Raw genomic sequence first — 12,593 nt, 5'->3', positions numbered from 1 at the left:
TCTATTGAGAACCTGACCATGGTCTTGCGAGTTTTCGAGATGTTCTCTAACTCAATAATGTCAATCTTTTAAGTTGTAGTGTGATGTGGTGATTTCGGGTGATAAATTGTTTGATTTATGTCTTTTAACTAGTTTAACATTGTATTTTATTAGTTGTTTACTATATTCTATTTTCACAATTATTCCATTTACTTCTAAAAATCTCTCAAAAACATATTATTTTACATTCAATTCACATTAGAGTATTTCTTAGACTGATTTAGGTTAACTTTTATATTACATTAAACTTAGTTTTACTTGATGATGCTTGTGTTAACACAAAAAATTCCTTTATCAATCTCCTATCGTGTTTCAACTTTCATAAGTACACACTAAGAACTTAAATTCATTCATATCACACCACTTGTTGAAAGAACCACGTTCAGAAAAAGATTTGGCTAGCTAATAAGCCAATAATCACCCAACAACCATAAGATAAAAGAACAAGAAACTACCTGCACAAAAAGCATTAACAAATGTGAGCCTAAGGCTCTTCGAAGGATAGGGAAAAAGCACGCAGCACAATAACGTGATCAGTGATGTGATAATGCAAAGTGGAACAGAGTTAATATGCAGAAACCGTAATTATACCCTCCTTTCTCATTTAATTATATCAATTAAATGACAATGGCACTTTGGCTCATTAATATATAACATGTTTGATTTTGCGGCAGTACGAAATAAAAATACATAAGTTGCCATGTAAAGCCTTGTTTTATTTGTATTTATTACTATCATCATATTGATATAAATGATTAGGACCAAAATATATATCTTGGTAAAAAAAAAATGATCCATTTTCCATTTCTTAAATTGCATATAGGCGTGGTTGAAATGTTATTTCTAGTTCGTAAGAATTGAAAACGTGTTAGAGGCTTCGTTGGAATTTTCATCTGTATATACGTTGCTGTGTAATTCATGCGGATAACCCGGCCGCAAAAGCCACCCCAGTGGATGGTAACCAGGCTGACCCGGATATAAACTGGGCCACCGTGAACCTATTTGCCTCCACAGAAGAAGTAATGACCCGGTAACCAGGCCATTTGACCCGTTGTCCCACAGCTGCACCCGGACCATAATTCATGTACTCACCATAATACAATGTGTCCAAAGCGAAGTCTCCATTCCATTCCAACCATCCACTAGGATGTATGTGGTCACCCATGTAGGATAACATGAACACTGTTCTGGAGAACTGCTTCCATGGACGGCCCAAATAGGTGGGAAAGCTGCCCTTAACCGGTACAAGATCCGAAGCAGGTTGGATCCGACAATTGTGCATAGATATGCCCGTATTCTGATTTGGGTCTTTCCTATTCTGGGCTGTGATGGTGTTCTTCTGTTGGGCCATGGGCTTACGGGCATAAATATTACATTTTTGGAAGACGACCGCAGCATTGCCGAATATGAAGTCTACAGTACCGTAAATGTCACATTCACGAAAAAATTGTCGATTAGAGTGGACGTAGAGTGAGTCTTGGTACCCCATGATGTTGCACCGGTACACCACCGCGTGATCGGCTCCAACGCGGAGCGCCACCGCTTGGTGCTTCACCGGTCCAGCATAGTTCTCGAACGTGATATCTCGTGCCATGAATCCAGCACCACTAGCAGCTGCCATAATTCACAGTCAATTAGGAACATGTACTAAATGGAATTAACTGGCAAGGCATTATATCCATTTTCATTCATAAGTAAAAAACGAAAACAAATTTCACATATTGAAAAAATAAGTTATTACATTATATATTACTAATAACTTAATATTTTTCTTAAAATGTCATACTCTTGGAGAAAAAATGCATTAGCATGACGTAATCAATGTTAAATATAAACTGTAGTTAGGATTTTTGTTTAAAAATATTTCACTAAATAAAGTGAAAATAGTTAAAATTTACTTATATTTTAAAAGTAATTATAAATAGGAACTATAGTGCCTAATTTAATTTGGGACATAATCACATGTTCCGATTGATAATTTTGTCTTGCATTGCAAGACTAGCCAACAACCAATAATTCAATTTTGGATATGTTACTACTAGTAATTATGATAATGAGATGGTGTACAATCAAAAGTTAAGAAAATGAATAATCATTTGCTTTGACAAGGGCGCTATATAATGCGTAAGGTTTATGCAATGCTTTCTAGTTGAGCCAGGTTTCTTTAAACTCCAACAACCAACTACCACTTCTCTCATCACTTGGATTTTTCAAACATTAATAACATAGGTCCGAATTTAAAGATGCTATTTTACTGAGGCATGAACTATAGTTACTTTTAATCAATTAAAAAATTTCACCAAATTTTTGGTGGTTAGATTCTGCAAGTACTTTTCACTTTTTGGATGAAATTCAGCAATAAAATAAAAATTTACTTTTGACTTCGAAAGAGTGTACGGAGAGGGATTTACTATGCATGGACTATAATGATGCATGTAGCAACAACGGTCAAATGTTAATTTTGTTTGAATAATGATATTTAGACAATATTTTTTTGACAACATTTGAACATTATCTACGTGTTATTCTGTGATTGGTCCAAAATTATTCCACAATCAATAATAATAATCGTAAACACCACTATGAGCCAATCACAAAATGACACGTAGATGATGTTCAAATGTTATCAAAAAAATATTGTTTAAGTATCATTACCATTTTGTTTATCAAAGTATTACAAGACACGTTTTATTTGAAAAACTAATTCTACACTGATTTCAAGCAAAAAATTAAATTTATTTTTGTTCAAATTAATTAATAAGTTCTCTAGTATATTGCTTTTAACCTGTACATAATTTAATTATAGTTTACAAAAATATAATTTCAGTTTTTACTTTCAAAAACTTCATGCTAATAAGCTCGTCATTATGGAGAAGTTAACTTTCAACATAAACATAGAAATGGTAGCGGTGGGGGTAAGATTGTCCAAGCGGATTTTAACTTGGAAATGGAAAAGACATGCAACTAGACAGCTACGAATATAAACATTAACAAGTAGGACGACATGGGCCACGTGCAAGTTTGTATAGTGTTCAATTATCATGAATGTTAATGGTTCACATTTTTCTACCCATACTTTTCTCACAGTGCAAAAAGATAAGAAAAATTTGTATAGTTGGAAACAACAAGCATTAAAATAATCAACAAGCAGCGATGAAAGAGGAATGTACCAAAGGATGCAGTGTGGAATGTGGTCATGCCATCTATCACATTCTTTTTTCCTGTAATGACAGTTTTGCCCTTCCCATCCCCTATGAACATCACATTCGTTTTCTTTCTGCCCACCTTTAAATTATTCTCCTCATACCTGAAAATTCCATCATATCCAAATTAAAGTCACCCAACATGTAATACATCTATCAGTTGCAATCATAAAACTCAATTAACACCGGTGTAAAAATTTAAGACAACTCACCAGCAATTAATCAACAAATTTGATTTAAGATAAACCTAAATTAACGGAAATTGAGGCGTAAACATTGTCAGAAATTATAATGATACCTTCGCATTATTACAATTATGAGGAGTGCATGCAGAAAAGTGTTTTTCAAACAATAGTAACTCGTCGCCGACCATGTTGTCTTTCATCCAGTACATATATCGCATTCAATAATGAAAACAGTTAAATAAAAACAAGACAATAATTAAAAAAGTGCAATGTTCGTTATCTCGAAAAGTGTATACTTTTCTGAAAGATAGAAAGCGGGCATATTATTCGCATTAATAAATATATTCAGATGATATGTGTTTAATTACCTTCCTGCCCTCACGTAAATGATGAACCGGCGACTGCCGTGTTCTGGCACTTTCTTAATGGCCTCCGCAATTGTCTTCACTGTTCCGTCACCGTTCTTAGAAACCACTATATCTGCCTGAATTGCTGACGTTGGCAAACTCAATAATCTTCTATCACGTTTATTCAACCATCTCGGAAATTTCGCCAAGATATCATCGGAAACATTAGCTTCATCATCTTCTTCCATCAATCGTCTCTTATTCTGAATAGGCACCCCCGAGAAATCGCCACTTCCACTCGCAGAGAATATAGCGAGACAGTTGCTCACGAGTTCAGACAAGTCCTTCAAGTTATTAACCATCTGGTCCTTAACGCTCCCGCTCGAGTCCTCGAACCCCTCCGCACACGTGTCATGATTAGTGAGAGCGGCGCTGAGCCACGTTATCACATCATCGGTAGATCCATCAGAGCCAGGTCTCAACCCGCCGCTGTCGGATATAGCGGAAGGGGAGAGGATGGAGTCGAGGGATCGGGAAAGAGCTTCCATTGACTCCTCCAATAGCTCGAGGCAATCCTCGTACGCCGCCCGAACTTTGGGTTCGGTGGCAGCGAAGGAGAGGCCGGACGAGGCGAAAAACGCCCTGCTGACGTGGCGGAGGGTCATGTTGAATGAGATGTGGACGAGGTCTTGCTCCGAGGCAGTGGTGGAGCCGGGGAAGTCGATGAGGGAGTTGATGCATAAGGCGGGGAAACGTGTCTTGCTGCAGGTTCGGGATATTGCCTGCAATGTCGGAATTTGATTGTTTTAATTCGGGTCATGCAATAAGAGGAAATGAATAACTGATAGTGAGTTTGGAAAATGTTTAGGAGTACCGAGTATTTGAGTTGTTTAACCTATTTATATTTAATTTCTATGGATAAAAAAGAAAGGGTCTTGCCTGAGTAGGCTTGCGGGATAGGTTGGACCCGTTCTGGTTACTGGAGGTGCGGGAGCGGACCACGGTGACGAGGACGGCGGAGATGGCAGCGGCGACGATTAAGACGGCTGCGAGAATTGAGACAATGATGAGTTTTCTTTTGCTGGTTGCGGAAGATGAAGAGATGGGTAGTTTGGTAAGAGGAGTGGTGGAGCGGCGGGAGGAGCCACCTGGGTCAGCGGGCCCCAATCTGCCATATTCCATTGGGTGTGGGAAAGTATGAATGAAGCAGTTAGTGGTTTTTGGTTGAAGTGGGAGGATGCACCCTTTATAAAAGGCGGTGCTGTAAAGATTGAGTGAGTGTTGCACTGTTACTGTAAAAATTGGAAGGTTGGTGTGAAGTCTACGTCTTAGGAATTAGCTGGCTGCTACTTCCAGCGTTATCCACTGGATGTGAATGGATAGTAGAGAGATAGAGAGCTTTCTTTGCCTTTTTCCCTACCTCTTCGCCTTCCTCGTTCTTATTCTATATTATTGTTCTAAGCTTGATGGTGGTTCGTGCTGAGTTGGAATTGTTCCAATAGTAAACCAGTCGTGTCATTAATTAAATTATAACATGTTAGAAAGTAATTCTTGTGTTAATTAATCACTTATCACGTGGGATTGATGTAACTTCTCGTTGTATTTGTACGTAGAGAAGTAGATCTAAAAAGTGCTAATGATCAAGTCAACTCATAATCATGTGTGTATATTCAATGAATAGTAAATTTTATCTTGAATCTTAATTCTTTACATATATTATTGGATTTTCTTTAATAGATTTTTTACCTCCTACCTATTACCTTAATCAGAATTCATCTTTAATTAACTCAGTTTATTACAACGTTCTGATTCTCAACGGGCATACGATTCTTTAAGATTGCTTATTAAAACAGCCAATATGTCTCTAATGTCTAGTATATATAATTTATAAACGAATGAAGGTAAATTTTATGAGCCATGGAAGATAGAAAAAGGAATAATTGGTAAAAAGTAGAAAGGAGAGTGTTTTGATAATTTCGGGGAGTAAAAAGTAAACTTTCTTAAAAAATGACCGACGACCGCAGTTTATTTTCAAGTATTTTAATTTTTTATTTAATTTTTTAATCTAAAAAATATTCGAAATAGATCAATTGTGTTGTCAAAAAACATTGTTAAAAAGAGATTTTTTTTCTTTAATATAATAGATGATTTACGAAAGAAATCACTTTATCTTTATGACATGGTGAAAAAGGAGACATGCATGTATTTCTTAACTATTAAGCTAAATCTCCAATAACATCATTGTCGTGTCCGATTTTTAATGTAGTTTATTGCCTCTACTTTCTACTGTTAATCATGTCCAAAAGTTGCCACTAATTCTCCTTATTCTAGCGTTCTCACTTTTACAAGCTATCATTCCCACTTTTCGCTATCTTTTCAACTTTATCAGAAACTTCGTTGCTTAGGAAAATGGTTTTTATGCACAACTTTTAAAACACTTAATACACTTCATAAGAAGAATCCACAGTGCAAAATTACCATTCAACAAATTCAAAAGATGATTATAAACTCTCGTTGAAGAAAATGCAGTGAAAATTTTATAATAAAATCAAACATTTTAATGACGGTTCATGGGAAATTGTCGTTAAACGTGAGATTGATGATAGTTACACAAGGGAATTATTGTTAAAAGTGGATGCTGTAACACCTCAAAAACTGATGCTACTAAATGTAATCTACTTGTTTAATGTGTCATTTACTTGGATAAGGAAAATTAATTTCTATTCATTTTACAAATAATATACACTAATAAATCATTCAAATGTATATTTGTGAAATGTATATAATATTTATGTGGTTAATATATATATATATATATATATATATATATATATATATATATATATATATATATACACACACGAGACATTCATCATAAAATAAAATAAACTACGTTTAACATGAAAAGTTAAGCTAGACATCATTTTCTTTCTTTAGAAAATAAAGTATAAGGGTGAATCTTTCCTTTTTAATGAATTTACAATTAAATGAAACAATTATCAAAATTTTAGATTTTCATGAATCACATGGCTAATCATGAAAAAATTAGTAAAGTAAGAGGATACTTTCCACGTTGTGGTAGTAGTTTTATAATGAAGGCATATTAAGATAAAATAAAAAAGAGAATTTTTGGGCTTTGATTCAGAACCAAAGTCAAAAATGGAAAATATTGTTTCCGTTATAAGAAAACCAAAACATTAAAAAGAAAATAAATTAAAACGTAATAATAATAATTTTGGGTTTGTGACATCGATTCCAATAGCAATCGTTGTCATAGTTTCTATCAAATTTTAAATAATTATTAAATTTTTTTACTATAACAATAGTTTTAGGAGAACTGCTGCCACAGATTCTAAAAATTAAATAATTATTTAAAATATAATAAAGTTTATAGAGTAGTTCTAATATGTCCTTTTCTGCTTCGGTTCCTAGATAAACCACTGTTATAGGTCTAATTTTATTTACAATAGTTTTTTAATGTAAAGGTTTATGGCCTCAGTTTGAGTTGAAATTGATGTCATATACCCTATTTTACCTTTGTTAAATTAAACTTAAATTTCGAAGGTTTATTAGTAATTTTGTTTGAATCTTATTTTATTAGTTTAGGCTCAATACACTGGTGTGAAATGAATGTACAATGTCTAATGTTCAATGTCTGACAGTCAAGCAGTCAAAGTTAAATATGACCGGTGAAAATCCTGTAAATAAGTTCGTGACATTTATGTTTGTTGGTCAAAGGAACAAACGTTAATTTCATTTTAATGGAAGTTTTTCAAGTGGTCCAACGTCTATTGGGTTCAAAATAATAATATTTAAGCAGTAAATCAATTTTCATGTCAATTAGACGTTGGCTATGAAGGGATCTGATGTCAAATGGCGTTATGACGTCGACCTCGAGGGGATTCAATGTCCTATGCTTTTTTATTATGCCCAAAATCCAATTTTAGTCATTTTCTCTGTCACGTGAACCCTTTTTCCATGAGTGTGAAGACCTCCAGTGAAGCTTTAGAGACCACTAAAGGTAATGTTTATTTCATTTAACACAAATGCATGTTTATTGAATACTTTAGAATGATTTTGTTTCACTTTGACCGATTAGTTCCGTGCATAAACCATCTTTGAAGCATCAGCGTGTTCTCTTTCCTTCCTCAGAAGCGTTGGTAAACCCACCTTCAAGGTTAGTTTCATTTTTTTATTTTTAATGTATATTGCACTTTGTTTTTAAATTGGTTATTACACACTCATTTTTTGATATATATTTCACTTGAGAAACTTATTTATTGTATTTGGCTTTGGTTATATTTTATTTAGTGTGGTTTTTGTCATTTTTATTAAATATTGAGTGAAACTTAGCTCTCGTTTGACATTTAAAACAAATGATTAAAATTTTATTCGCTTGTATTAAATATCGAATTGTCTAATCTAACAATTTGAAAAAAAATATTTTTCATAATTTGCTATAACATGTATGTTAGAGTTTATGGATAAATTTAATAAAATTTCGGTTAAGATCATTTTCTATTGCTCTCCAAATGTATATTTGATTTAGGTAATCTGTGATCACTTTCATTTTGTCTATTTTGGAGACCAATGTGATATGATGCCGAAATTTTATCAAATTTATCATGTTAGACTTCTTTGTATGCGTGTTAGTTGTAAAATCCGAAAAAATATGAGTTTTAAAAATAAAGTAGTTTTGAGACTTTGAATTCTTGTTTTGAGATTAGTGTTCTTGAGTTTATATTTTTGTTAGAACATAATTGTTATGTTATTTCTTTATTTTTATATTTTTTCATAGGGGCAAAAGAGTCTTTTACCTTTATTTAACTGGTATAGAAATTAATTAAGAGAGGGTGCAAAAAGGAAAAGTATGCAAATTACATAATTTGGATATTTAATAAAATAATATTATGTAAATGTTTTAGAAGATTTAGTCGTTATTTTAAAAATTAGTTAAATGAAAATAGGAGATATAATCTTGGTGGGTTTAAAGATTAAAAGAAATATTATTATTATTAGAGAAAATCATTATCAGATATTTTAGATTTTAAAAAGATTTGGTGGTTGATGATATTTTAAAAAGTAGTTAAGAGAGAATAAGAGAGGAAATCTTAGTGGTTTTAGAGATAAACTGAGAGATTTTGTTAAAACTAAGAAGATAAAGATAGAATAGAAGAGGATAAAAAGGAGAAGATTAAAAAGGGGAAAAAACGAAAATTAGAAAGAAAAGGGAGAGAAAAGACGTTTTCTAGGAGAAAATAGAGTCGAGAACGAGGCATAAAAAATGGGAGGACCATCGATGATATTGTGAAGCTTTCTTAGTGATTTTGGAAATCGTACGAGACCAGGTAAGGGAAGTGACTAGAATTACCTTGTGTGTAGGGTTTGACATTGTATGATACTCTTTATTATATGTTGCAATCTATATGGTTATTGGTGTGCATGGAAAATTTGGAGTGATGATGATGATGGGTGACGTGAAAGTAGGTGAAAGCGGGAGATAGAAAGAAGGAGTTAAGTGTGATGCGGGAAAGGTTTCTCTTCGGTCATGTGATGAAGGAAGAGGATGGGTTGGTAGTGATGACTCTTTTGGTCGTGTGATGCGAAAAAGAGGTTCTCTTGGGCTGTGGGATACGGAAAAAGGATGTTGTGTGAATCACAGTGAATTGGTTATGATGATTAGGTGGTGTGGTAGTGTATAAGAAATAGATCGTTGAGTTGTGATGTTAATGTTGTGGTGTTAATGTTGTGATGTTATATGTGTATGATTTGGTTATTATTGTGGTTAATATAATTGTATATTGTATGATATGATAATTCTGGTTGTTCACCCTGAAAGTTGTGGTTGTGGTTTCCACCTACGATGGTCGTACTTGTAAGGGAGTAGATGGTTTGCAGATAAGATCGAATCTGAGTAGCCGACGAGAGTTGGGATGTTATGTTCGAAGATTTATTATTTATTTTCTATTATTTGAAAGTATTTCGATTTGGTATTTTTTATGTAAAAGTGATATTTTGAGATTTCCAAACAACATTTATGGTTATGTTTAGCTTCCGCATTTTTAATCGAATAAAGATTGTTATCTTTCATAAATGTTTTATCAAAAGGTTTTGAAAAATATTGCATCATGATATCTCAAACATTTGGGGTGTTACATTAGTAATTATGAAAAATATTTTTTCTGAATGGGTAGGGGCCTAACCTTATGAGAATTAAAAATTTGAGACTGATGGAGTTTATTACGAACATAGTATGAATCGAAGCTAAATAAGTAAACGTCAAATTAGTGAAGAGTATGAAAAGGGAGTTTCTAAGTTCTTGCAATATGTTGAAGATCACAAACTCTATGAACAAGATATATTTTTATCCTTATGTTTGTTGTCTTAATCAAATACATCAAGACTTGGGCAACATGTGTGATCATCTATTAATCAATGGTATAATGAGAAGTTATACATTTTGGACTTGGCATGGAGAAGCACTACAAAATCTTACAACGTTGTTAAGCCCCTGGCAAGTGTACCAGATCGCTATCAAGTAATATATAAACGGTAAGTCCGAGTATCGTTCTCCCGAAGGACTTTTAGGCCTTATCTTTCATGTAAATTGGTCTTATAAGACTTATGAAAGAAATAATTTTGTAGTGTGAATGCAAAATGAAAATAAACATGCAAATGCAGGTGAATCAATTGGCAAAGAAAAAATATGAATGAATGGAGTTGTTGGGGTTTACAGTTTCATCTTATCCGCCCTCTTATATCTACTTTTCTTATTTAAGTCGCTTTATTAACTAATTGTCATGCAAACTTTCTTGGCCTACCCTAAACCCAATTCATTGGCGAAAAGAGCCTACTATTAATTACTAGTTTACTATCTCTAGTCTCCCTGAGTAATTAATAATGCATTAAAGTACAGAAGCAAAATACAATTGATCGTCCTACCCCTATCTCTAGGCAGTATTGCTTAATCAAGGAATTTCCTATCAGTTCATGACTTCCCCGTACGTTCCCCTATCAACAAAGACAAATATCTTCTTACCGAATGAGTTAAACGATAGAAGCATTAAGCATAGATAAGAAACCAACAATTGATAATATAAGCATATGAATAAAATAAGAATTTCAATATAAGAGAGTTTCAAAAGATTACATTGTTCCCCAACAACAAAGGGTTTAGTTTACCATGGACATGGTGAAACTAGATGGAATTAAATGAAAGAATGAAAGAGTAAACCCTAGATTTGATAAAGTGGAGCCTAAGCATCCAAGAAATCTTCTCCAAGGAGTGTAGAAGTGTGTTGGACGTCTCTGCTTGCCAAAAGATTCCTTTAAGAATCACACTTGGTCTATTTATAGCGCATAAAAGTAAAAGAATTTAAGCCCAAGCCCAGCATCGCACCGCCCAGTACCTAAATTGATCGCTCAACAGTTTCCCTCTAATCCCCTGACTGCTTAGTGGTCCATCTCACTGCTCAACGGTTTGCCTCTAATCGCCTGAATGCTCAGCGGCACCGCTTGAGCGAGAAATAGTGGATTCCCCCATGAGACTGGCGCTCAGTGTAACACCCCAATTTTTCGGAATGTCACTGTGTAATTTTTTTCAAAACCTTTCTATAATACATTCAAAGGCGAAATTAAATCATTACTATAAACATCGTTTAAACATCTTCGAATCTCACTTTTACATAAAAATATTAAATCGGAAAAGTTTTAAAAATTAAATAATAAATCCCCGAACTCAAATATCCCAACTCTCACGTCAGCTACTTCAATCCAGTTTTATCTGCAATGTCATCTACTCCCGTACAAATACGATCATCGTAGGTGGAAACCACAACCACAACTTTCAGGGTGAGCAACCAGAAATATCATAACACACCACAAAACATATTTCATTTTAATTACAGAATAATATAATCATATAACATATTTCATCACAACATTAATGTCATAGCCACACCATACATGAACCAATGTTGTTTTCTTATAGTGTGTCGTCATGACCTGTTATCACTAAAAGGTACATGTTTCCTCAACAGGGCAATTCGAGTCGTCTTCCATTGCAACTTCCGACCTATATCCCCGACTTTTCGAAAAGCCCTTTGGGCGAGACATCCACCTCCCCGCGCAGAGGGAAGTAACACTCGAATCACTGTCTCATAAACGAGAGTCCAACACATCACATTCTTAACATAGCGCAGTACGAAAAGCTCACACATGACCGATGACAGTACAAGGAAATAACATAGTTTCATGTCCACAACACAACTCAGTACACATTCTCAATAACATGCATTCCTCCTCAAATCATAAGATTTATCTCACCATTCTCAAAATATACAGTGTTCCCTCATCATAATGTTTAACATGTCTTTCTCATGATGAGGGAACTGATTTTATGGTTCAGGAAGGGAGAAATTGAATCAGAAATTAGACGAAAATATTGGGTTTAAGCAGATGGGTTTAAGATACGAAGGGAATAAAATTTTAGGATAGTTAAAAGAAAACTTACTCTAAAATTTTTAGAGGGAAAAATGTAAAAGAATTAGAAAATGATGAAAAAAAATATATTATTATTTGAGGAGGTTATAAACCTCTCTTAAAAGGAATTAAAACTCCCACAAACATTGTCAATTAGATAATTTAAATTAAACATCTTAAGTTGTGTTAATTTGAGGGGGTTTTTTATACCCTCCCCAAAATAACCCCCTCTAAATAAGATTTTTTTTGTAGTGTACGCAGTCTCAACATTATACATTAAATCACTAATCACAAATCACCAAATTTATAACATCACTCACAATAAGATACATATTGCT

General features: G+C 33.8%; 1 protein-coding gene across 1 annotated transcript; it reads right to left on the bottom strand.

The window, feature by feature from the left end:
* Positions 1-814: 814 nt before the first annotated feature.
* LOC106765029 (probable pectinesterase/pectinesterase inhibitor 61) lies at positions 815-5,195 on the bottom strand. Its single transcript, XM_014649515.2, has 4 exons — positions 4,714-5,195; positions 3,796-4,556; positions 3,210-3,346; positions 815-1,653 (listed from the first exon to the last, which is right to left on the bottom strand). Exons 1-4 carry the CDS (start codon positions 4,954-4,956, stop codon positions 956-958), a joined length of 1,839 nt encoding a protein of 612 aa, XP_014505001.1. The 5' UTR covers positions 4,957-5,195; the 3' UTR covers positions 815-955.
* Between the last annotated feature and the right edge of the window lie 7,398 nt (positions 5,196-12,593).

This window comes from Vigna radiata, chromosome 6, assembly GCF_000741045.1.
Source record: "Vigna radiata var. radiata cultivar VC1973A chromosome 6, Vradiata_ver6, whole genome shotgun sequence".
Taxonomy (NCBI): Eukaryota; Viridiplantae; Streptophyta; class Magnoliopsida; order Fabales; family Fabaceae; genus Vigna; species Vigna radiata.
Note: the sequence above shows the minus strand (reverse complement) of the source record. Positions and strands in the feature narration are given on the sequence as shown.